The sequence below is a fragment of the Lemur catta genome, chromosome 3, assembly GCF_020740605.2.
Source record: "Lemur catta isolate mLemCat1 chromosome 3, mLemCat1.pri, whole genome shotgun sequence".
NCBI lineage: Eukaryota > Metazoa > Chordata > Mammalia > Primates > Lemuridae > Lemur > Lemur catta.
Window position 1 is genome coordinate 52513818 of NC_059130.1, and position 27346 is coordinate 52541163.

At 43.6% G+C, this 27346-nt stretch overlaps 1 protein-coding gene across 1 annotated transcript in view; it reads left to right on the top strand.

Annotated features, from left to right (window-relative positions):
- Positions 1-27346, top strand: part of BCAR3 (BCAR3 adaptor protein, NSP family member) — a 109320-nt gene that overhangs the window by 26637 nt on the left and 55337 nt on the right. Inside the window, exon 3 of the mRNA XM_045547506.1 lies at positions 11925-11964. Coding sequence (XP_045403462.1) covers positions 11925-11964 — 40 coding nt within the window. The remainder of the gene's footprint in view (positions 1-11924; positions 11965-27346) is intronic.

The following is a 27346-nucleotide window of genomic DNA, read 5'->3' on the forward strand; positions in this document are numbered from 1 at the left end:
TTCGGGTAATTGGCAGAATTTAGTTCCTTGCAGTTGTAGGACTGAGGTCCCTGTTTCCTGGCTGTCAGCGAGGGTGGCTCCCATCTCCTGGAGACCATCTGCGGTTCTGTGCCGTGGGCCTTCTCATGGGCCCTCTTACAGCATCGCTCCGGCCGCGGGATCCCTTGTGTCAGACAGCCCTCGTGCTCGGAGAGCTGGGTGGGGTCATGCCCACCAGGCTTGCAGGCCCTAGTGAGGACTTGAGGGTTTGGTTCTGATGAGGGGGGCACAGTCTAAGGAAGGATCACTCTGGCTGCTGAGGGGAGAGCAGATTTTGGAACTCAGATGAAGCAGGGTCCAGTGAGAGGTGATGGTGGCCTGGACTGAGGTGGCATTGATTCCTGAACAGCTTGCAGTCCCCCACATGTGCCATGTTGTCTCGTGCCCCTGTATCTTTGCACGTGCTTCTCCCATTGCCCAGGTGTTTCTCGTCACCACCTACCCCCTAGCTTCTTCACCAAAACAGGTCCCCACTCTGCCCTCACAATTTAGCTCAGAAGTTGCCCACAGGCCCCTCCACAGTGTTCCCCACCTGCCGGCACCCTCTCCCCAGCCTGTCTTCCCCACTCGCCTGCAACCTCTGGCAGCAGGGACTCTCTCTTTGGTTCCTGAGTTTCCATGGTCTAGGCTAGTATGTGGCATATGTAGATGCTTGATGACATTTGTGGAATGAATACAAGAACCATGGGAGATGCTGGGTGTGAAGTAGACTGTCATTACTCTTGGAGAGTTCACCTTGTAAAGGGAGAGACCATGTACAGATAAACACACAGTACAATGAACTGAAATGAAGACACCATGCCATGTGCACAGATGAGGTGCCAATTCTGCAAATGACCAATGTGCAGGGAGTTTACGGGAAGCCTTCATCCAATTCAGTCTGTCACAGTTGCATCTAGTTTCTCGCCTTCCTCTTCCGCATGAAATAATGATCTTATTACAAACCATTCCATTTTATGTTATATCTAAAAGGATATTTGTTTGACAACACTGTTAGCTATTAATTCTATAATATTTAAAGAAATAAACATTCATTTAAAACATTCTATAATTTAAGACATAGTGACCTTCCTTCCCCATCCGTATTCCAACTACTCAAAAAGGAAAGTCTGTATTAGTGAAATTTTGTTTTAAAGGAGAACCCCTTAACTCAAAATAGCAAACACTTATGGATCAAGTGTCTTGTTAAGAGGGAGGAAATTATCAATCTGGTTACTGATGAGAAACAAACTATAATAGTAAATATATCATTTCTGTGACTCAACGTTCCTAACATTTGAACTTTAAAAAGTGGGACACTGGAAAGAATGATTTAGCCAGAACAGACACAGCGATGTTATTTAAACTTAATCAACTTAAATGCAAAATAGCAAGAGTCCGGTTTCACCCTGCTGCCGTCTCTGTGGACGGTCCGCAGTGGGGCAGTGTGCCTGCCGGACCCTCGCTGTAAGCAGAGATGCACACAGCATGGGCTCACAAGGGTGAGGATTCATAATTGACATAAGCCAAACAATATTATATTTTTAAAAAACCTTTTCATTTATATTGCCAAGTTTCTCTGTTTGTTTTCTAGTGATCTCTCTTGGAGAATATAAATCTGTGGTTCAAGGACTGTTGCTGTATGAATAATTGGATATTCTATTTCAAACTAGAGGCCGGGGCTGTAGGGCCAACCGCTATGTTTTCTAGCTCACCGGGAAGGGAGTTCGTACGTGGAGAATGTCTTCTTTCTGGTTAGCTGGGCTCGGGTGGCTGGCTGAGAAAGGAGGTGACATGGCACTTCTGCATTTAAATAGAATTTTAATTTGGATCAAGGCATTGATTTTGAAAGCTTTTGGATTTGTAATACATTAACTTGGTTTTATGATACTGTCCTTCTGTTCCTTCCCTTGCCTCTTTAAAAAAAAAAAAGAAAGAGAAGAATACGAGGATACACGAGGGACGCCTTGGAGCACTGAAGCTGGTATCTGAAATGCTTGGATTCCCCTTTGCTCTCATGACAGAGTGAACAAGGCTCCCTCAGCAGGCCTTGCAGAGTTCATTTGGGGGCAGGCCCAAGAGGGGACTTCAGTTTTATTCTTTTCTTTGCTCTCAGGCCTTTTAGATGAAAGGCAAAATGTGTCTGTGGAAAGTACCAAATATCTCTGTAGAAAATTCTCTGAGTGGTTTGCCTGAATTTTTTTTTTTTTAGTCTTACTTCCAGAGAGTGCCTCTGGTTTGTTCCTGCTAACATGTTACCATGTTATCAGCACTGGGGACCCAGTGCTAATTTCTTCCACAGGCCTAGTGACATCAGTGTTGACATGGGTTTGGGAGACTTTACTATGGCTTCTCTGGGCTTCACTTTTTATGAAAGGGATGGAGAGGGGAGTGGGGTTAAGGCCAGAGTGGGAGGTCATTACCTGGCAACTTATCTGTGCCTTTTCATAGCTCATTGTTAAATGAGCAACTGTACATCTAATTGCATCCATCAACCAACGTTCCTGAGAGCCTGACGATTTGCTGTCACTGTGCTGGACATTCGGTGTAATGCAGTTAGGCAGAGCACCTGGCTCAAACCCCAGCTGCTCACCTTCTTAGCTGGGTGTCCTCTGATTTGTCATCTGCGAATTGGGCATAGTCCCACCTCCTTCACAGTATTCTGAGGATGAAATCTTCCAATTTATGTAAATCGCTTTGGCACAAAGCAAGCGCTCAATAAATGTTTTGTTTTGTTTTTAAAAGACAGATACAGTCTCTGCTCTCACACCCTAGCTTTTTACAGCAGCCTGGACAGAGGGCCGTCCTGCCCTCCCATCAACAGATGACCATTGACCTTCATGTGCGTCTTACAAAGGCAGTTCATCCCTTTTAAGAGGTGTTAGTTGTTGGAAAGCACTTCCCTAAGGGGGGCTAAAGTCTTCCCTTCTATAGGTCCCCTCCCGGCCTGCCTACACAGAACATTTGCCCTTTCTTCCTTGCAGAAACCCTAAGCTGTTGGATGACAATCAGGCGACAAGCCACTCTTTCCCAGGCTAAATGTTCCTTTTCCTTTCAGTTCTTCCCCATGTCATGTGGTTTCAATACCCTCTCTGTCTGTCCTTGTTGCTGGTTTTCTGGACCTGTCCTGGAGATCCAATGTTTCAGAGTGTAAGTGCATATTCCACATGTGCTCTGACAAACGGCTCCTACCTCCTTTCATTCTGGTGGTTTTGTTTTTGTTTTTGTTTTTATTTTTGTTTTTGTCTTGAGACAGGGTCTAGCTCTGTTGCCCAGGCTGGAGTGCAGTGGCATCATCATCACTCACTGTAGCCTCAAACTCCTGGACTCAAGCAATCCTCCTGCCTCAGCCTCCCAAGTAGCTGGGACTACAGGCATGCACCACTGCACCTGGATAATTTTTCTATGTTTTGTAGAGACGGGGTCTCACTATGTTGTCCAGGTTGGTCTTCAACTCCTGGCCTCAAGTGATTCTCCTGCCTTGGCCTTGCAAAGTGCTGGGATTACAGGCGTGAGCAATCAGGCCCAGCCTCATTCTGGTTTTTAATCTTCTGTCAGTGTAGCCTAGGGTTCCATTAGCATCTTTGATAATGATGCTACTTCACAGTTAAATTTGGTCAACTAAATTTCACATCTTTCCTACCTTCTACTTGCAAAAATGGAATTTTTAAATTAGAAGTTCAAAATTTATCCCTGTTCTATTTCATCTGGTTAGATTTTGCCCACTACCTAAATTATTTGGTTGGGGGGGCATTGGGGGAGACCTAATTGATGTTATTTAATACACAGCTCACACTTAGCGTACTTAATATATGCCCATATATTACTTACTATATGCCAGGCACTGTTTTAAATATTCTGGTAAGTTAATTTCACCTTCATTCTGTTTCCACAACCATCATATGATACAAACACTATTATTCCTATTATTATTCCCATTTTGCAGATGACAAAACTGAGACGTAGAGAGGTTGTGTTCACATGGTGGACTATGTCCAGTTTCACACAGTAATAAATAGTAGAGGCAGTGTTTGAACCCCGGTAGTCTGGCCTCATAGCCTGTGCTCACAGTCCCTCGCTAGAGTGCATGTCACATGAATTTGATCACCATACATCAAGGTTCTCATCTAAGGTATCATAATAGTCTGAACAAAATGGGAGCTTGGAGCACTTCTGGCTAATAAGGACCTTTCTAGGCAATGAGTGGTTTGTTTATTATTGTTGTTTATTTTTTGGGAGGGATGTTGGTTGTTCAGTTTAAAACTAATCTACCTTATGGAATACTAAATAACTTGGGGTCCTGTAAGTTGTTTGGTCATAGCAATGTCATGACTTTGCTGAAATCCAGATACAATTTAATTATAGCATTCCTTAGACCTACTAGTCTATTCATCATATCCCAAAAGGAAATATAGTCAGATTTGTGATTGTAACTCTTTTTTTTATGTGCTCAACATGTCATTCATCTGCTGTTTTCACCAGATTTAGTTGTCAAATCTTTTCCCTTTCACCACTGTTTTTTTCAGTCATGTACTATTTATTTATTTCCTTTCACCTTTTGAAAGCTGGAACATTCCCTCTCCCTTTCTCTGGAGATGCCCACGGAAACTTGCTGCACTCCCTGAGCTGGTTCTCTCAGGCTAAACCTCCAGCTCTCTTGGGGAGCAGGTGGGATAACAGTGTTGGCCAGGCCAGGCGCTGTGCAGCGTCCCCACGCAGCGATGGGGTCACATCAAGGCAGGTGGCCTGTGCTGTCTCCACAACCCTGCTCCTCCATCCAGAGACACGGGCACCCGAGATGTCCCCCGTGCACCCAGGGTGAACTCCTCTGTGCTCCTGTTTGACCCTCTACTGGAACACACTTCTCTTGGCAGAAGAGAAGGAACCCAGGAGGTGCCGAGCAGTCTGTGTCCTCCCTTAGCCCAGGGCCCTTGGCCTCCAGCAGTTGGCTGTTCCTGTTCTCAGTCTTCTCACCTAGTTATTATATTTTTCTCGTGCTCCTTAATTTTTTCTACCTGGTTCGTTGGGGCCAGGGATGGTGTTCCTTGCCCTCTGAGAGTTCCTCAGAGAGGGCTTCCTGGAGGAGGTTGGACCTAGACCCCCTGCTGGGACAGGCAGTCTTAGCTGGGCTGGGGGGACAGCTGACCTTCTCAGGGAGGAAAGGAAAACGAGGCTTCTTGTGTAATTTGGAGTTTCCAAATAGCTGGTCCTCAGCTCTGCTATCAGGACACTGGAAGTACTATTATGAATTAGGAAGTTGCAATCACAAGTAGGACAGAAATCTAAGCAAGCACTCACTGATGGTTTATAGGAGAGATAGCTGGGAAAACCAACCCCAAACCTCTTTGGCCAATTAACAGAAAATTGTTTATTTTCTTCTTTCTTTTTTTTTATTATATTCATCTCTTCTATTTAAGACCTTAGTTTTCAAGTCTCCTTTTGAGTTCTCTATTTCAGTCAAGCCTCATTAAAAAGACCATCCCTTTTCATTTTTTAAATGTGCAACCTCCACTTACCGGGAGTGGCTTTTGGAGAGAGATCAAGTTCAAACCATGTAATTGTACACATGACACCTCTCTCCTCCATCCCACTATGCCTCCTACTAAAGCAGAACTACAACCCTGACCTCAAAAGCATTACTGTTATTGCAGACACTTCAAGGGAATGGCTTTGGGTAGCTTTTTGTATGATTTTGCCAGATTTGAATCATTCATTGAATGCAGTGTTTGAATGACTCATGTTACTTTTCACATATAGAAATAGTCTGTCTACTGGGCCGGGCGCAGTGGCTCACGCCTGTAATCCTAGCACTCTGGGAGGCCAAGGAGGCGGGAGGATCGCTTGAGGTCAGGAGTTCAAGACCAGTCTGAGCAAGAGCGAGACCCCGTCTCTTCTGAAAAATAGAAAGAAATTAACCGGACAACTAAAAATATGTAGAAGAAATTAGCCAGTCATGGTGGCACATGCCTGTAGTCCCAGCTCCTTGGGAGGCTGAAGCAGTAGGGTTGCTTTAGCCCAGAAGTTTGAGGTTGCTGTGAGCTAGGCTGACGCCACGGCACTGTAGCCCAGGCAACAGAGTGAAACTCTTTCTGAAAACAAAAAGAAAAAGAAATAGTCCACTGGCATCAAAATATTTCAGAGTTTCAAGTGAAAAAGAAAAGATACATTTCAAGAAAATAATATATAGGAACTTTGTCATACTGCTGGCCTCTGATGCCATTGTTTAGGGCAACCCTGTATGTGAGAGCACCTTAAATCTCCTTCGGTATTTTGTTCACTAATCATAACCAAGAGTAGCAAAGTGAGAGTCTTTGTGGAAGCAAAATGATCTTCTATTTAGAACTGTTTTCTCTAAAACATCGCTGTCCGATAGAACTTTTTGCAGTGTTGGAAATGTTCTGTCATTGAATTGTGCAATACGATAGCTGCTCACCACATGTGGCTATTGAACACTTGCAATGTGACTGGGGCAACTGAGGAACTGAGTTTTTAATTTCATTTAGCTTTAATTTAAATAGTCACTGTGACCAGTGACTATCATATTGGACAGTGCAACTTTAGAAAGAAGTCATTTATATTAAATAGATAAATTCTTGGCTTCTGGAAAACAAGCATTGTTCTGCCATGGTACTTGTAGATTATACTTTTAAGTCATTCATCTGGGGTCCTTTTCTGTGCTTAATTAAAATGCCAGTTCATTAAATTTAGAATGAGAAACATCAAAGCCCTTTCACTTAGGAAGTTTCAACTTAGGGATGTTGCAAGTTAGCAGGACAAATCTGTCCCTGGCTCCATCAGAGAGTTTGGTGATTGTTTTGGTCTCAGCCATTACATAGTAGTTGCTGAATTTGTACTTGATTTTAAGAACTCCTGGGAACATTAACAGACGCTTTTGGGTGCAGAAGGTACTGTGTGATACATATCACAAGTGTTGAAAGTACTATTAAGATAAATGAAAGTAGTGGGAGAACAAGTTCAAGGTGGTAAGGAAATGATAGATGCTGCAGATGTGTTGAATCAGGCAAGAAGGGGGAAGATTTTGAAGGACAAAGAGCAAACGTGTGTGTCGATTACTGTACCCCTGTTGTCAGCAAACTAGTAATCAGTGAGAGGTGAAGAAAAATGACAGACACTTTGAGAAAGGGGGTCTCCAGAGTCTTGACTGCACCACAGTTCTGTATCCACTCGTCCGTCAATGGACACTTAGTTGTTTCCGTATCTTGGCTATTGTGAATAATGCTGTAGTGAACGTGAGAGTGCAGATATCTTTACAAGGTGCTGATTTCATCTCCTTGGGTCATAAGGTAGTTCCATTCATCTGGGGTCTTTAGAAACACCCTTGCTGTTTTCCCTAATGGCTGTACCAATCTACATTCCCATTAACAGTGTCCAAGGGTTCCCTTTTCTCTGTACCCTCACAAACATTTGTTGTCTTTTGATTTTTGATAATAGCCATCCTAACAGGTGTGAGTTAACATCTCATAGTGGTTTTCATTTGCATTTTCCTCATGATTAAGGATGTTGAGCTCCTTTTCACACACCTGTTGCCTATTTTTATGTCTTGTTTGAAGAAATGTCTGTTTGGATTTTTTTGCCCATATTTAGTTGGATTGTTTGTTTTTCTGCTATTGCGTTATATAAGTTCTTTATACATTTTAGATACTATAACCCCTTATATAATGTGGGGTCCCTAGGCTACCATTCCATTTTGTTAATTGTTTCTTTTGCTGTGCAGAAGCTTTTTAGTTTGATGTAGTCCCATTTATTTATTATAATATTTTTGCCTCTGTAGCCTGAGCTTTTGGTATTGCATCCATTGATTGTACGTGTTTTGGTAAAAATATTTGAGCCTACAGCTAACGTATGTATACTTATTTATTTAGAACAGTGGCTTTCAAAATACGATCTGTAGACCCTTAGGAGTCCCTGAGGCCTTGTTAGGGGATTTGTAAGGTCTAACTAAATTATTTTTATGATGACACTAAGATGTTATTTGCCTTTTTCACTGTGTCAACATTTGCACTGATGGTGCAAAAGCAATAGTGGATGAAATTGCTGTTCCTCGGTGCAAAGCAAAGCAGTGCCACCAAACTGTGCTGCTAGTTATTGCGTTTCCTCACTTCTGTGCTCTCACAGTTCTTTTAAAACAAATTAGTTTCTCTTAAGAATGTCTTTGATGAAAAGGTAAAAAAAAAATTCATATTAAATCTCAACTCTTGAATATACATCTTTTTAATATTTTGTGTAACAATAGTAAGTAGATATCAAATACTTCTGCTGCATACCAAAGTAAGATGGTCATGTGGGAGGAAAAGCTCTTATTATGTGCTTGGATTGTAACTAAACTAGCCACTTTTTTCATGATATGTTACATGCTTGAAAAGCGTTCTTAAACACCTTGTCTTTCAAAGTTGTCTTCTCAACCCCCTGACTCAAGGAACCAGAAAGGAAAAATTAAAGAGTACAAGAAAAATACAATTAAGAGGTTGCTCTAACTGAGACAGCAAAGCTGAGGGGAAAACACAGGCCACCTGCTTCAAGGTGACCCCATCTGTATGTGGGGACACTGCTAACTGCAGCCAGTGCTGCCTCAGGAACAGCCAGGCACAGCATGTTGTTGTCCCACCTGCTCCCTGACAGAGCTGGAGGTTTCTCCTGAGAGAACCAGCTCATGGACTGCAGTGAGTTTTCTTAGGCATTTCTAGAGAAAGGAAGAGAAGAAGGTTTCAACTTTCAAAAGGTAAAAGGAAAAGGATTTTACAACCAAATCTGATGGTTAAGGCAAAAATTCCTAGGCACAATTGTAAACAAAATTACTAAAATAATGACATGTGACATGCCTAAAAAGAGAGAGTTAAAATCACAGATCATGACTATATGGTATTGGTATTTGATATTTTCCCAAAAATGAATGAAATGAAGCTCTAGGAAAATAATTGACAGTGTTAATTGCCAATGAAAAAAATCCAAGCTTCCAAGTAAAAATTAGAATTTTGAAAAGCTTGTATTTTTCACCGTGAACTTGATAGTTCCTCATACAGTCAGACTTCTGTTATTGGGCTCCTCATTCGTGGATTCAACCAACTACAGATTGAAAATATCTAGGGGAAAAAAAAGGATGGTTTTGTCTGTACTAAACATGTACAGACTTTTTTCTTGCATTATTTCCTAAACAATACAGCATAACAACTGTTTACATGGCATTTACATTGTATGAGGTATTATAAGTAATCTAAAGATGACTTAAAGTATAATATATGGAAGGATGTGGGTACATTCTATGCAAATATGACACCATTTTATATAAGGGATTTGAGCATCTGTGGATTTTTGCTATCCTTGGAGTGGGGACAGAAGAGGGGGTCCTAGAACCAAGCCCACATGGATACTGAAGGACGCTGTACCTAATAACTGCTCTGATGAGATCAGTGGTGATATTAACAAATGTAAGGTTTTTTTATTATATTGAAATGGGTCAAAATTTGGAAGATCTGCATAAGTCAGTAAACCCGTATTTTCCAGAACACTGGTTACAGAATCAAACATGGATAAATGTTCATTCGAAGTGCAAGATATACACAAAAGAGTAAAAAATAAGTTTTAGATTCTATATTACAACTAACCTTTCAGGAACTATCACTTGTCGACTTTTGGTATGGCATCAAAGAAGAATATCCATAATTATCTGAAAGTCTATTCAAATACCCTTTTCTTTTCCAATTGCATATCTGTGTGAGGATGGATTTTTTCATTTATTTCAGCCAAGAAATACACAACATCTTGAATGCAGAAGTAGATAGGAGAATTCAGCGGTCTTCTTCTAAGATAGATATTAAAAAGATTTTTAAAAATGTAAAACAATGTCACTCTTCTCACTAAATTTTTGTCATGAAAAACATCTATTTTTCATTTAGATGTTGTATAAACATGTAAATGGTTTTTAAAATAGAATTAATATCTTGAAAATTTCTCAGTTTTAATTTCTAACGTCAATACTCAGTAGATATAACCCACATAAACAAAAGTTCTTTGGGGTCCTTAATGATTTAGAGTGTTAAAGGGATCCTAAGACCAAAAGGTTTGAGAATCTTCAATTTGGACAGTAGGTACCTATATATTTATCCATGTGTTAAGACATATGTATGCATATAAAGTACATTTTAAAACGTACATAAAAATAGAAACATGAAGATGAAAAACAGCATTTCAGTGGTTCTAACATTTTTCTGTACTCCCAGGGCCAGATCACTAGGCCAGACAATGCCTTTAAGCCTAAAATGTTAATTCAGTAGAAAACCAGGGGTTTAGGAACTTAAACTCTGTCACAGCCAAAATGCTGCTGACAGAGTTTTGAGTCACTAGGAGGGCGGTTCCACGGTCCCAAAGCCTGATGACATGAGCGTGTGCACACGAGGGAGTGAGCATGGCACTGATACTACAAAGGCCGGGACAGGAGGGCGACCTGTTGCAGCAGACAGACTCCTTTCTGCTTCGGGAAAAGATGCCTGATGAAACGAACACCAGCTTGAAGGCAAAAAGTAGGCCTGGTTTGAAGGCTTAGAAAGACCGATTTATAATCCTCTTTGATGGGAGTGCACTCAGGGACTGCAAGCTTAAGCTGTTCTCCAATCCTTTGGCCCTACAAAGGGATTCTTTTCACAACTGAATCTGTCTGCAGAGGAGAATCTTGGACGCCAGCCTGCCTCTGCGCAGGCGTCCCGTGCACAGCCCCGAACGGACAAACCAGTCCGAGGATGGCATGGGGTTTGGGTCCATTTCCATCATGAGATGGATTGTGTCCCTGACCTGTGGGGTCAGGACTGCTTGTGCCCTGGGCTGTGGCCTTCCTGTTCTTGTGCAAGAGTGCTCCGGTCTCCCGTCCCTGGCAGCTGTCCCTAAAGCCAGAGAAGCAGTCCAGCCCTCCAGAGGTGACTGCTCTCCGCGTGATCCCTGGCCTTCTGACGGGCGTGTCTGTCCGTAGAGGCCGAGGAGCCCCCTTCAGAGGGGACACGAGCCTCGCTGTCTTCGGAGCCATTCTGTCCTTTTTAAATGATTGCATCTCTCCGTGGGAATGGGTTGAGTTTTTGAAGTTTAAGTCTCTCAAGGAGCTGTCTTGTCACAGTCAGGGTGGGGGGTACCTCACTTTAACCCTGCAAGCCTTGAAAACATTAGCTTTCCTGCTCCCTTCTGCTCCTTTTGCCTTAGTCAGATCTTTTCCTTTCCTAATAAGTCGCCCTCCTCAGTGCTACCCACCGGTGTTTACTTTTAATTGTCTAGTTAATCCCGATGCATTATTATGATAGACATAAGAGCAGCGGTTAGATGGTGGAATAAGGACACTGGGGGACAAAGGAAATTAGGACGAATTGCTCAGGTTTACTCCAGGAGCGGGCAGGTGGGTGACAGAGCCAGCAGTGAGAGAGAAAGGCTCCACTCCCTCCATCACCCGGGCGCTGCTGCCAACCTTGGGCAGCCTCTGTTTTCTTCCTGTCAGGGTGGGCTGGGCACCCCTGCCTGGTGGGAACCTTTGGGAACGATCCTAGGCACCATCAGTGTTTGAAAGTGCCACAGGCTCCCGCATGCGGTCCTACTTGCCTCCCACCTCTGCCCTCCAAGCTCTTTGCTTCAGACTTTCAGTTTTTATGCTCCAGTGAATCCAGAATTCCTACACATAAATAGTCTAACGTTCTGGGGCCTGAATTTGACAGGGAAGCCTGTGGAACTTCTAGACTGATATCACGGTGGTATCTCCCACCCGCCACCCACCATGAAACAAATCCATGTCTGCCTGGAGCCTAGCCTAATAACTTAAATGAAATAATGTTGGTAAAGTAAAAATAACATTTTTCTTAATGTACGAATGTGTTATTCCCAATTGTTCTCATATTTACATTTTCTCTTTTCAGGGATCCACATTCTATGGACCCAACTCTGGAATACGTGAAGGTAGGAAACCAGGATTTAACATGTAGTCCCAACCTAGTGTAATAGATTGCCCCTTTCTAATGCAGTGTTGCCAAAAAAGCTGTAGTCAGGTTTGTATGGAAAGCTGGCTAGATTGCCTGAAACAACCAGTAGGAAATTTGACTCTCTTAAGCCACTGGTAAATTTGGTATGGGTCTCACGTCATCCTGTTGCAGGACTACAGTCTTTTTCCCTTTGTCTGGCCCTTGGAGCCAGATGTATTTTAAAATTCAGAGTCTTTTTTAAGAAAGACAATATGATGCATATATGTAATATCCTCAAAGAGGTCTAGGGTCAGCACCCCATAATCTAACATTATTTCCACAGTAACATGAATATTCACAGTAAGAGGGATAAATAGATGACAAATGATTTTCTGTAGTTCACGTTACATTTTGCCACCAAATGAGATTGGATTAGTTTTGCTGCCCAATGAGCTACTTTTTTAAATGTTAGTTTTCAGAGTTTTCTGGATTTTGGAACAGTAGATGAGGAATTACAGACCCATGTTTACCTTCGGTGGAGGACTGAAGGCCCCCTGAGATTTTATGAGCTGTCCTCTCCTTTCCAACAGCCACCCTCTTGCTCAGTGGCTAATCTGGGACCAAGCAGTAATATGTTACTTTCCAGAGGGGCTGGCAGTCAATGCTCTAAATATTCAATCCTTCTGAACTATATTTTCCTTCTGAGCTGAAAGAAAAGATATCTTTCACTTCTTCCCTCTGTCCCCCTGCCATGCCTTCTATTTTTTGGGTGTGTATATTTATTTTATTTTATTTTTGAGACCTGTAATTAAATCCTCCTATGGAAGAGAGAAGTCTGATTATCACACTTAGTTTCTTGGATTTATGATAACATATGTTATTACCTTTTAGGAGGAATTGTGGCATGCGTTAGGTTTTAAAGAGCTTGCCTCCTTGGGAGCCACATTCCGTCTTCACTATTACAAGGGCAGCACCTCAGTTTCCGAGTGCTTAGGCTGGGCACAGCTTTGTGCACCCGTACCTTCCGCCAGAGCTTTGGCGTTTCCTCCCTCTTTAGACCAGAGAGCATGGATGGGAGAGGGGAAAGCACTGTCGAACCAGTAGAGAAGAGTTCTAGATAAAATGGGGTGCAGTTTGGCCCCCTTGATTTTGAGATATTTCTTCCCTACAGTCCTCTGGTTCCCTTAATGCCTCTTGGCATTGAAAAAAGTAGAAATTTTATGCGAAGAATGTTGCATCATGAAGGGCCCTTCTGGTAGGGTCAGATTCATTGGCTGAAAAAAACGAGTCAAAATGTCAAATTTCTAGGGATTCATTGTGACCCCAGAATGGGGAGCGAGCTGATCCCTGCCTGAGTCTCCTCGTCTGGGCAGTGGAAGCACCCAGCTGTGGACAGCAGCCAGTCCTGACATAGCTGCAGTCCCAGGCCTCCCTCTGTGTCTTTAAGTGCTGCTCTCCTCCCCACTGGGAGAATTTCCAGCCGTTCCACACACCCCCATTTCCCTGAACCCAGATGGAAGAGTCAGCTCTGGCTGGGACTGCCTCCCGCATCCTGGGGTGGGGGTGGGGGGAGTCATGGCGCTGAGGCTGACCCACAAGGATGGGACTTGAGTGTCATAGCAGGAGAGAGCTAGCTGGAGAAAGACTCCAAAATAGCATTCTGCCCTGTTTGTATTCCGTGTCCTCCTAGCTCACCGTCCTGTACCATTTGTGCTGTAGCGCATTAATAAGGCCTGAAAGGGAACTGGTCTCTGGTTGCTTAGCTACGAGTAGTTCTCCGGAGTGGGGAATGGAGGGAAATGTGCAAGGCTGGGAGCCCCAGGGCTGTCTGGTGGAGCTTCTACCTTGTCCAGCAGGCTGGCCTCTTGCTGGGCCCCACAACAGCACCAAGACCCTAAAGGCTCAGTTCTATGTTTGGATGTGATAGGAAAATAAATAGCAGACCCAAAGTAGCCCAGGGATTTGGGGATCTCACTCCTCACTGTTTCTGTCTCTTTAATCGTGGCCCTTCGAAAGGAGAGGTTTTTTTCCCCTACTGTTTACTTGTTTTCCTAGACCTCTCCTCACCTCACAATATTTTTTTTGTCCACAGTAGCTCAAAATGTGATCATCTTGAAGTTCTGTTTTTAACTCTTTTGTATGATCATAAGGTCCTTTCTTGTAATCAGATGTAACTGATTCTCTGTCACTGTATCTGAAGGACTATTTCTTCCAGATTGGAAAGCTGGAAACCTCTACCTTCTTTCTGCTGCTTACCACGTAGTTAGTGACTTTGGTTAGTGATGTACAGCTTTGGAATTTTCCTCTGCGTACTTAGCATACCTTACCCTAGATAAAACCAACATTTTTTTTTTTAATAGGAGGAAATAGTTTTTAGAGCCAATAACCTTAGGCAAAATTGTGAAGTAGAGTTTTGTTTTCTGTACTGCTCTACCTACTCACTGCCCCCGTTGCATTTGGCCGTATTTTTACCCCCGTTAAAATGTATTTACTCTGTGTCCAGTTTCTTCGACCTGTATCAAGTAATTGCTCAGAAAATTTGCCAAAATAAGTTGTGCTAAAATGTTAATAAATGGTAGTAGCTCAGCGTGTTACCCTTCCCAGATAGCATTCCAACAGACACTTCAAGTTACCGACCCCTAGGAATCCCCCAGGGAGGGGAGCTGGGTCCACACGCTGGTTCTAATTAGCGTTATGACCTTGGACTTACCACCTCTCTGTGGGTTCCATCTTTCCCACAGCTAGAAAACCTTAGGGTAAACTAATGCTCCTTCTAGCTGAACGTTTTCAGGAGTTTCTATGCTTGTAATAGGCTGGAGGGGAAGATTTTTTAGGAAGTAGTAAGGAGTTCTTAATTATACTATCACTCTTGATTATAAAATTGCCATATTGATTGGAACAAGGGTAGCATTTCATGTTGTATCTCAGGCATCAAGGTCAAGGACGTGACAGATAATAATTTCCCACCCATCATGTTGCTTTATAAGATTGCAGGTTTACCTCCAACAATCCTGCACTGCAGTTGCTTTGTGATCCATTATGTTTCACTTTTATAATCCCTTTTGAAACTATGAAATCTGCTTTTATTTTCACTCATTTATCATTCTTTTCATTTTTTTTTTTACCCTAGAGCTACTTCTTTAAGCTTCAGGAGTTGCCCCCAACCCTTGCACTAAATTTTATAAATTTATATTGTTGCCAGTCTCCTTCCCCTTTCTACCATCTTCCTTTTAGGCTGAAGACTAGTTACTTTAAGCCCTACAGTTATTTTAGTGAAGAGTCTCTTTTTGGAGGGTGGTTTAAAGTGTCTTTTTTTAGGGGAGGAAGTGATTGGCTGGGAAGAGCTGGGTGATTTTCCTTTTAGAAGAAATGTTTATTATAGATTTTTAATTTTAAAATAAATTGTCCTTAAAAAAGATAAATTGGAAAATGTAGCAAAGTAGAAAAGAAAACTCAAGATGCCTGTTTTTTCAAATTGGCCCTGAGCGGGCAAGTGCTGTTTGTGGCGGGCTGGCTGTAAGCAGCATGCTGCTGGCCTGTGGACAAAGGCTGCTCTCCAGGCGGCCGGCCGCAGTGAGCAAGTGTCAGGATGGAATGCAGCCTTTTGTTCCTGGCCAGGTTCCCGGTGAACAAATATCCTCTTTCTTTTGTAGTCAGCCTTGGTAGATTCTTGTTAGACCCACTGTGAGCTTTAATGAAATGACTTGCACTCTCTGAGCTCGCTGTGCAGGTTAGGAGCAGGAAAGGATGGGACAGGCACTGACATCCTGCTCAGGGACCACAGCCCTCCCGCTTCTCCCTTCAGAGAGACTTAGAGAGCAGTCCTCTGTGGGGTTAATGCTCCAAAAATGCTTCCCAAAGGGTCTTCTAGGTCTGCTGACTTTTCAGACTGGGTAGCCTCTGGGGATTCATTAGGTCACGCAGCAGATTAAACGAGGAGGAATTATGTGAGTTCCAGCACCAGAAAGTTCCCTGGCTGTTGAGACCGTGGCGGGAGAAGGGGCGGCATGGCTTCAGCTCCCCTTTGTGCTCAAGATGGCTGCAGCTATGGTCACGGTTAAATAGCTGTCTTTGGGGAAAGCCTTTTCTTCCAGCAGGAAAACAGGCCAGTCTGCACTGAATTAGCCAGCTCACAAAGTCATGAAAGGGACTTACAAAAACAATGGCACGCTGTACATTCCGTGAGATTTTAACAAGTTATATGAACCCAATAATGGGCCGATTGGCTGGCTCTGCAGGTTTTTGCCTGAGTGTGCACATCAGCAGAGCCAGCGCTGTCCCCTGTGGGACCAGAGATCAAACACAGCCAGCGATGAATGTGGAGTAGCCCTGGCTCGCTCTGGGGGGGCCCCTTGCAGGGGAACGACTGGGAGCTCCCATCCAACTTCTTCCTCTGTGCCCCAAAACACTCTCTGCGATATTCTTGGAAGGCTTAGTGTCACTGCAATTTTTAAAAAATGCTGAGGCAGGGCGGAGAGACAGAAGAATGGGGTGGAGGCCAGTTCCTCATTCATAGATCCCTCAGGTCTATGAAAGTGTGGCCACTGCTATAAAATAAACCTTATCATGAAACACATGCCCATATAAAAGTCTGTATGTATGTGTTTATAGTGATGTTATTCATAACTGAGAAAAACTGGAAACAACCCAAATGTCCTTCACCTGGTGAACAAACTGTAGTGCACCCGTACAATGCATACCATTCAGCTGTAAAAAGGAATAGACTATCGATATTCACAAAACATGCATGAATCTCACATACATTACACTGAGTGAAAGTAGACAGTCTCAGCTGGGGCGGTGGCTCACGCCTGCAATCCTAGCACTCTGGGAGGCCGAGGCAGGAGGATCACTTGAGGCCAGGAGTTTGAGACCAGTCTGAGCAAGAGGGATACTCCATCTCTACTAAAAACAGAAAAATTAGCCGGGCATCATGGCACGCACTTGTAGTCCCAGCTACTCGGGAGGCTGGGGCAAGAGGACCACTGGAGCCCAGGAGTTTGAGATTGCAGTCAGTTATGATGACGCCGCTGTACTCTAGCCAGGGTGACAGAGCAAGACTCTGTCTCAACAACGACAACAAAAAACTTAGAAAGTAGACAGTCTCAAAAGGCTACATATACATACTGTATAATTACATTTGTATGACATTCTGGAAAAGGCAAAACTTACAGTGACAGAAAACAAATCAATGATTGAAAAGGGTTAGGGGGCAGAGGTCAGCTGCACAAAGAAACTTTTTGGGTGACAGCAATAGAAATACCTTGATTGTGGTGGTTGTTACCTGACTGTGGACATTTGTCAAAGCTCATAAAATTGTACTAAAAATGGTGACTCTTAACTGAATGCAAATTATACTCAAAAGCTTGATTTTGTTATAAAAAGCAAGCTAAAGCCTTATATTTTAGCCCTTAAGTACTGTTCCCTAAGTAAGGGAAGTTTTCTGTTTTGAGACAGCCAGATCCCTGATCAGATGGAGCAAGTGCTGAGCCTATAGATTTTTTACTACAGCGGCTCATTTAGCAGATATTTTTGAGCATATACCATGTGTTCATAATTGTTTGGTAAAGTCAGACTAGGAGGAGAGTGTTATCGAGAGCCTAAGGTAAGATAGCGGCAGTGGGAATGGAAAGTCAGGCCAAGTGGTTGAGGCCTTTTAGAGATAGAATTAGACCCATTTCATTGGGGAAGTGACAGATCCTGGCAGGACTTAAATGGTGCAGGTGAGGGAGAGGAAGCCAGGGGCAATTCCAGGGGCCACACTGGTGCCTGGCATCTTGCCAGAAACCAGTAACTATTTTAGTAAAGGAGATTTCCATTTGGAAATCTTGCTACCACGATGACATTATATTAATTCACGAACATTTGAGGATATCTTTAGACCAGGGGGTCAGCAAACTATAGATCAAGACCAAATGTGGCCCACTGCCTGTTTTTATATGGCCACAAGCTAAAAATGGATTGTATATTTTAAAATCGTTTTTAAAAAGTTAAAAGAAGAGTGGCAAATTATATAAAATTCAGATTTCATTGTGCATCAAGTTTCATTGGAGCACAGCCATGCCTGTTTGTTTATGTATTGCCTATGGCTGTTTGTACACTAAATGGTGGGGTTGAGTACAGATGCTTCTCCACTTACCATGGGGTTATACCCTGATAAACACATCATAAGTTGAAAATATCTTAAGTTGAAAATGCATTTAATACATCTAACCTACTGAACTTCATAGCTTAGCCCAGCCCACCTTGTGACATCCTGGGAACAGTTCCATTAGCTAACAGGTGGGCACAATTATCTGGCCACACAGCACACTGTGAGGTACCGGTTGTTTACCTTTGTGATTGGGGGCTAACTGGGGGCTACGGCTCAGGTTTTTCTGAGCAGAACAGTTGTATAGTTTGGAGTGGGTGCTGGGATGCTGCTGAGGGTTGAATTGTGTTCCCCAAAGAGATATACTGCAGTCCTAACCCCTACTAGCTGCCCAGTATCACAAGAGAATATCATACCACATATGGCTAGCCCAGGAAAAGATCAAAATTCAAAGTATGGTTTCTACTGAATGAGTATCATTTTTGCACCATCATAAAGTCAAAAAATCATAAATTGAACCATTGTTAAATTGGGACTATCTGTAGTTGTGACAGTACAGCCCGCAAAGCCTAACAGAATCCTTTACAGAAAAGATTTGCTGACCTCTGCTCTAGACTGTTTGCACCTACACTATTCCTGTTTTGCCTCCCCCAAAATATCACATATAGCAGGCTTTCAACAAAAAATTCTGTCTTTTCATGCTGACACTTCTGTGATGCAACCTTGCATCTCTGACATCACTTTCATCTTGCCTAATGACAAAGCAGTGAGTCCTTGTACAAGTTTTGTGATCTGAGACAGACACTGCTGCTTCAGCATTATACAGAATTTGAGTGTATCTCAGCATCCTCTGGGGGTGCTTTTAGGCCCTGAGCAACATCTGTCTGCTGCCTAGTTCTGGCATCTTCCGCTCTGTTAGATGAACAGGTACGTGGGATAGAACCCCAGCTGCTTCTGCCTGGGACTTGTCTGGATGACTCCTCAGAGCAGACATTGCCATGCCAGTGCAGCTTGAAATGACTTTGTGTCTCAAGTCATAGAGAAGTGAATTCTCCCTGGGCCTTCTGAACTTGATGGTTTGAGACAAGGCCAAACAAACCCTGGAGCTGCTCTCTGGAAGTGCTTGAAGGCTCCTGGTCTGGCATGGTGAGTGGAAATAAGGCCAGATTCACATTCTGTGTGAATTGTATTCTGTGCTGCAGGCATTAGCCTTGAAGTTGAGGCACTATCCTTCCTGGCTCAAGGAAGAAGATTTTTCTGAGACCCCAAACTATTTAAAAGGTGGCAAAGAGATTGGAAGACCAATAGGCAAGCAAGAATTGACTGTAGGGTGCTAGGATGCTGTTGTGGAATTTTTGGAGAATTGTGTTCTCCAAAAAGATATGTTGAAGTCCAAACCCCTGGTACCTGTGAATGTAACCTTACTGGAAAGAGTCTTTGCAGATACAGTCATGCTAGGATGAGGTCATACTGGATTAGGATGGGTCCTAATCCAATGACTGGTGTCTTTAGAAGAAGGGAGTTTGGACACAGAGACACAGACACGCAGGGAGAACGCCATGTGACAACAGAGGGAGAGATTAGAGGGATGAGTCTACAAGCCAGGGAATGCCAGGGATTGCCAGCAGTCGCCAGAAGGAAGAGGCAAGGAAGGACCCTCCCCTGCAGCCTTCAGAGCCAGCACAGCCCTGCTGACAATTGGATTTCAACCTCTAGCCTCCAGGCCTGTGAGAGAATAAACTTCTGTTTTGAATCACCAAGTTTGTGGTGGTTGGTCACAGCAGTCCTAGGAAACTAACACAGATCCAAAGCCCTGTCTTAGCCATTTCTTGGTTGTTTGACCTTTACAAGTTACTAAAATTCTTTGGAGTTCAATTTCCTTAAGAGTAAATGGGAGAATTTGGGAATTAAATGAGTTAGTGTATGTAAAGTTCTTAGCACGGTCCCTGGCTTATAGTTAGCACTCAGTAAATACTAGTTTAATGACTATTACTCCAGCTGTCAGTGTGGCTGGTTCATCGTGACTCAGATTTTACAGCCTCTGGAAGCAGCCCCCAGTCACTATCTCATTACTGTTTGTTATCCTCATAGCACTGTCCCAAATTTTGTTTATTTAAAAAAAAAAAAAAAACAACTTCTCACTAGAAAGTGAGTTCTGAGGACAAGGACCTTTTGTTTTCCTCTTAATAAATATTTAGCGACTGTCTGACCACATACAACCAGAAGCAAAGTGCATTTAAATTGAGGGAAGGGGGAATGAAGTTGTTCCAAAGATTGTTTCATCTCCTAAAGCAAGTAACACCGACATCTCTAAAAATTTGCCAGAAATTCTTCAACGTTTTTAATTTCAAGACAGCAAGGAGGTTCCCAAACCTAACCTCAGTCAACCTTCTCTTGCCAGCCTGGTACAGGATAAAAACTGGGATCACTGTTGTCACCTTGCATGCTCACATATTTGGGTAGAGATATACACAGCTTTTAAAAGTGTAGTTTTGGCAACCTCTATGGCTCAGACCTATCTACTCTGTAGGAGATCTTGTTACCCACTATGGGGACCCAGTAACACCAAAAGGGCAGGCCATGATTTTGAGCTTTGGAATCATTTGCTGTTAAACTCTGTCCTCTAGTGGTAATCAAATGTCACAACAGTTTAGCATTGGCTACAGTTGCATTTCTAAATACTCTGGGAGCTTTTAAATGTGATAGTGTGTCATGACATTGTATCTCAACTTCAGAAAGAAGGGCTGTGTTTACAATACATAAATAGGCAGGGTTTTTTTATTAGCTTCATATAAGGCGGATTAAAATTGTCAAGGCATTTTACTATTAGAATTAATTGTCGAATGTTCTTAAACAAAGAACTAAAATGCTGTGATGCTGTATGTAGATTTTGAGGTACGGGCTTGGCATTTGGCTTGAAGATTTACCAGTGGCAACCAAGAAGTTTCCTTAGAAGAACTTGTATTTGAGTTGTGATTTGATAACTGAAAAAACTGGCAGCTTGGCAGGAAGGAAGCTGGTGTTAGGTGAGGCAGAAGACAGATATCAACACGTTTGCGATCAATGGGGAAGACCCCACATCTGTAGGACAGTGGGTGCCAGGCGGATGCAGCAAGACAGGGCAGCAGGAAGAGCTTGGGGGAAGCAGTAGGGACTCCGTATTTCTCGAATGGGAAAAGAGTGAGGAAGCTTCAGATGTTCTTGAGGGTGATCAAATTAAGAGAAGAATTTTATTTATTTATTGCCAAAATAGGATCTAACTACCTATTGCTTTGCAACTTGCTTTTTTCATTGGACATCATTCACTGTTAAATATATGGATTCACCTCCTTCTTTTGAATGACTGTCCAATATTCCATTGTATGAAATACAGTTCTATTTAACCATTTCCCTGCTGACATTTGGGTTTTTCTAATGTTCTGCTGTTAAAAATGGTTTTGTAGTAAGTATGTAGTCATTTAACAAATATTTATTGTGTATCTAACACGTGCTAGTCATTGTTCTAGGGGCTGAGTATACAGCAGTGAACAAAACAATGCCCCTGCCCCTGTGGAGCTTATATTGTGGGGGTGGAGGAGTGGGAAGACAATAAGAAAGACAACCAAGTCAATCATGATAGCTAACGATGAGTGCCAAGCAGAGCTGATTCATCAGGGAAAAACACTATGAAATGTTGGGGTAAAGGGACATTAAATTTTAGACAGGGTGGCCAGGAAAGGCCTCACCAAGAAGGTGACTTTTGAGTGGAAGAGCAAGTGAGCTGTGATGTCTAAGGGGAAGAGCAAGTAGCAAGGGCAAGGCTGTGAAGCCAGAGCCCAACTCTTCCATTGAGGAATGAGGAGGCCAGAGGACTGGAGGGAGTGAATTTGAGCTGATGGTGGAATGGTAGGAGCTGTGTGAGGGTAACGGCGGCGGATAATGCTGGTTGCAACAGGGCCTGTATGTCAGGGCAAGGACTTTGCTTTTCATGGAGTGAGATGGGGAGCTGTGTCAGGTTCACTTTGGCTTCCGTGTTGCTATGGGACTGCAGAGGATGGGGGTGGAAGCAGGGAGACCACGGGGAGGCCACTGCCATTGTCCAGGTGAGAGGTGTTGGTAGTTTGGACCTGTGCTAGCAGTGGGGGTGGTGAAGAAGGGGAATTCCAGGTGTGTGCTGCTCAGGTAGAGCTGTCAGGGTTTCCCGGTGGATTGGACGTGAGGTGGGAGAAAAGAGGAGTCTGGTGTGTGCAGGAAGGGTGGTGTTGCCATCAGCTGAGAGGGCTCGGTGTGCATTTGTGCAAGAGGTTTCCTGAGATAAAAACCTAGGGGTGGAATGATTAAGAGTCACATACTAGGTCAAAATAAAACTTCCTGGCAACTAAGAGGGGATTTTTTGTTTGTTGTTTTCTCTTAGTTTTCAAATTTTCTCTAATAGAATTTTTATGATTGAGTTACTTGCAAATGCTAATGTATTTCACTATATAACAGCAAAACCCACATTCATTAATGTGCCCACTGATCTCATCAAAAAGTCATTAAAGTATTGGAAAGCTGTCAAACACATGGTGGTAAATACGAGTTTTCCCAAATTCTAATTTTCAGTTGAAAGCTTACATTTTATCATTGGCAACAAATACTGTCAGTTGTTTTCCTTGAAGTAACAGGCTCACTTTGTTCATTTTTCAGAAAATGGCTGCCAAATAAATACCCAAGTCTGAATAACCGAGTTTGTCAGACATTCTTTGAAGTTAGAATGGTACTCCAGGGAAAAGCAGCTAGTTCAGCTCCCGAGTCAATCACACAATTGCTTTTCCTTCAGATGGCCACAGTGCTTGGGTATGCAGCAGAAGGGCTTTCTGTGTACTTCCCAGTGCATCATGCAGAATATTAAAGAGACGTGTACTCCAGGGACGAGATTTAATACAGTGAATACTCACTGCTTCATCGAGGACTTCTTAGGTGGAACTGGCTGTTTTTTCTTACATACTGTGGGGGTCGAGAGTGCAGTGCCCACTGGAACGGTTTGGTGGCTCTGCCTTGCTTTGTGCTAAGGCACCAGGAGTTAACCCATCGTTGCTTTTGTGCCATCACTGTAAATGTCAACCCAGTGAAACAGGCAAAAGAAAAATGCCTCTATATTGTGAAAATAGGTTTTGACCCTTGGACTCCTTGAAAGACTGCTGTGGGCCTGCAGAGGACACTTCACGCCCCACCATACCAGAGGGTCCCCCAATACTTAAGGGCCTAAAAGCTGCAGAAACACCTAAGACACACATAATCCTCTCCTGCTATCTAAATCCATTTTTTTCCTTGACCTAGGTTTATTTTGAAACCCTGCTTGCCCCAAAATTGCGTTTACAGTTAAAGAGATTGATTGTTCATATAGAAAAGACATTAAATTTTAATTTAAAAGTAAGAAAAAATTGAGAATCAATCCTAGAAGTAAGGGTTCTCAGTTGTGGGCCTGTTCCTTACAACTGAGTGGATGGTGGAACTCTGGGAACGACTAAGTCTGTCTAACATAACTGAGCCACTGCTCGCTGTGTGCTGTAGAGAGCCGGGTCAGAGGCAGTTGCCGATCTGCTCTAATTGCTTTATATTAAAACTGTGAAAACCCAAAGCTTGGTGAGGCCAAGGCTGGGTTTGTGGCAAAGATGCTCTGCTTGGATGTGAAAGTGTAGTCAAGGGATAAATTCATTTGAGGGATAAGTTTACTTGGTGCAGGCTGAAAACGGGCATTCTCTTGATCCTTAAGCTTTTATTAATTGCCGCAGCGTTTGCTCACTCTGTGCTCCCAGTGTGGATTAGCTGGCCGAGCTCCATCCCGGCCTTTATGTGAATGAAGATAAGGATGTGTCAGACCCTGGGAATGAGAACATGCTGTTTGGCCCTTGGAGGCAATTTCCTTTCGAGTCCCAGCTCTCTCCAGATGGCATCTAATTGTTTCTTGAATGACCTCAGTGTCCAGGCTGCAGGGACCTGGTCTGAGAGGCCATTTCACATATTTATTAGCCTGTGGATCAGAACTTACTATATAAAGCCCCCATTCACACTCTAAAAAGAGCTTTTTGTGCAGAAAAAATGATGAAGCTGATGAACTGTTTCCTGTGGCCACTAGTCTCCAATTGGATTCTTATTTTTCCCAGGCCCAGGTGGGTGTTTTTCGAAGGGGTCTGTGTGGTCTAGCTGAGTCCATCCTGGCTCAGTCCCCTCCCCACTCCTACTCCCGAATTCCCATGGTGTTTACCTGCAAGAGCCTGGGCAGAACAGGGTCAAGTTCTCTGATCTCCTGGCTTTAGAATGACTTGAGCAGAGCACAGGTGGTATCAGTTGGGAATTAGTGCACTCTGGGAGCCCCTCGCAGTTTGGGATCCCAAGTAGTGCACAGTTTGAGAGAGTAAGATAACTCTTAGGGCTCAGGTGGGAACCAGCCAGAGGTTGGCAGGGCTGGTCCCCCGAGCGAGGAGCACAGCCTCAGTGGGGCATGTCGTGCCTCATGCCTATGTGGTTCATAACGATTTTGGGGGGAAGAAGGTCCCTACCTTTTTGAAAATATGATGAATAAGAACCATGCATATACACTTAGTGTGCATCTAACTTCCAAGGTGTTTGTGGACCCCGGGGAGAGAATCCCTGTGCTATCTTCAAATGCTCACTGGGCCCCTGCCATGCTCAGGCATCGTGCTGGGCATTGGGATGATGACAATGAATAAGACATGGGTCCTGAAGCTAGTCGACAAGGACACTGGTCATTGTAATGAGCGCTTCAGTAGCCAGACGCTGGAGGACAGGGTTGGAGCCAGGGTTCCTTACTGGAGTAAACAGAGCAGAGCAAAGGGAGAAGGAAACCCCTGTGGGGCCACACAGACTGAGAACCAGGGCTCTGAAGTTTCCAGGCTGTGTCTACCTAAGGGCTGTCTAAGGAGCAAATTTGAGAAGATTTGAATATAATTTGGGGATGATGTAAATTTCCTGTCCTTTGACCTAGAAAGAAGTCATGAGAGTTGCCCTCCCAAGTGATTGGACCTGGTAAAGTTCACCTGGTTTCCGTAAAGGAGTGTCTTGACCGGTACCTCTGAATCAGGTCCTATGGCTTTCCGCGTAACAGGATGGTCTTTTGGAAACATTCTCCGGGAGCTTAAGGTGGTGCTGTTGCCACATCAGCAAGGTCGAATGTGCAGTTGTTAGTGGTTTCCCCTAGCCTAGGAGAGGTGCTGGGCGTGGGAGCAAAACTCACACCTACACCAGTGCACAGGACATTCCAACTCCATGAATCCCTCTCTCTTTTCCTAGAGGCAAATTCATGTCTTCTTTATCCTTGAAAAGTCAAGACAACTCAGTTCTTTCATGGAAGTCCCTGGCGTAGGCTGCAAAACATCATTAATTTCCACCCATTGCTGACACATGAGTGTACAACCCTATTATTTGGGTGTATTATATGCAAGTTTTCATGTAACATGTTTATGTTGGCTCCTTTTTAGCATTTCTCAGATATAGAGATCACATCTTATACATGTGATCTCTAGTAGAGTCCAGCACTGTCTGTTACACCTTGATCTCAAGTTTTAATTTCACACTGATAAGGTGAGCCTATAAACTCTAATGATGTGAGCTAAGAAATTTACCAGTGGGAAGGGTAGGGGTGGAGTAGCCTGAGTTGATGACTCCTGGGAAGGAAAACATCTTTAGGACTCTCAGTCTCTTGCATCTGCTTCTCTCAGCACATTGGCTACATTCTCTCCAATCAGCGTCTCCATACAATGGGGGCACCTGGCTCTAGGCTGCTCCAGGCTTATAGTCTTAAAGCGTATGGTCTAAGGGGAAAAGGGATCTCTCCCTCAGCTCTAGTGTGAAAAATCCCAGGGAAGGACTTTGATTGGTTTCATGTAGGTCACATGTCCACTCCTGGCCCATTCAGTGTTCAGTATTCTGATTGGCTCACACGTCTATTTTAAGAATGAATACACATGCTTTCCAGTAAAGCTTTTAAATAACCACCATCTGCAATTTATATCATTTCCCCCCTAGATTTTCAGGATTAGAAGTATATTAGGCTATATTTCTAATTACCTCTGCCTACTCAGGGTACTTATATAAGATGCTGGTGCATGAATGCTAGGTTTTGCGAAATATATATATGTATTTTTTCTTAATCTTGGCAAGTCCTGTGCCTGTCTGTATCTAGTTGATCTCCCTCCTGGTTTATTTATGTGCTGGATACTCATTGCCTCCCAGTTTAATTGTTACAGCTGTTACAGAGAAGTTATAGGTTGGGGGCAGAGGGTACAGGGGTGCAGGTCCCCCCATGATCTATAGTTTGGCCTTGGAAAGATTCCCACATGTTCCACGTGGTATTCCTGGAGAATTATCCAGATGGGTTTTGCTGCTCTCTCCACTAACTCTCCCTTCCTCCATCCAGCCCTTCCACCCACTTGGGTACACACTGCAAGGCCAGGGATTGTATTGTCCTTGAGCCACTGGCAAAGGAATCCATTGTCCCCATCTTGGGCACCGGGATGGGCAGACATTGACCATCTGGATGTCGCTTCTGCAGGCAACATTGTGCTTGGCAGCTGACCAGCTCAGGAAGTGAAGAAACTGGCTGATCAGTACGGTCCTTTCCATCAACAGAACCCCGAGTTGGCCTTTCCATGTAAAGGGACACAGTTTATGTTTCCATGGACGACAAAGGCAGTCCCTTAGTCTCCAGTCAACACCTTGTGTGATGGGGCTTTGTTGCCTTCTGGATCTTCTCAGATTCTGACCTCAGCGTCCATCCGAACATGCCCTGCCCTTCCTGTCAGTTGTAAGTGGACTAGGATCTCTGATAGGGGATATTTCAGATGAGAACTGCTGCCAGTGTTGCCAAGAATATCTTTCCCTTGGTTGGAGGGAGGGCTGCCTTTTGGATTTGCACAAGATAAAGCACTCCTGGCAACCAGGTGTTATCCATGCTTCCATTATCACATCAGATAGAGCCAGCCATTCTGCGTCATGTTGTTTTAATTATTAACTCTAAGAGCTGTTTGATCCCACATGTAAAAGAGAGATAGTAATACCCATCTCCTAGAGCGAGTATTCAATGAGACGCCATGGTAAAAGTTCTCTTTAGAAAAGCTGGCTCCTGCAGGCCTTGCACACGGGGCGAGTGATGTGCAAAGATGTCTGTGACTGCCACGGTCTTCCTGAGCGTATCCCTGAAGTCTGTGGCAAGGAGGGGTTGCTGACAATCAAACTTGTAGCTGTTCCACGTTTGCTGTGCCAAGTATTATATGCAAACAAGGCCCTTCCCAGCTGAGTGAGGGGTTTC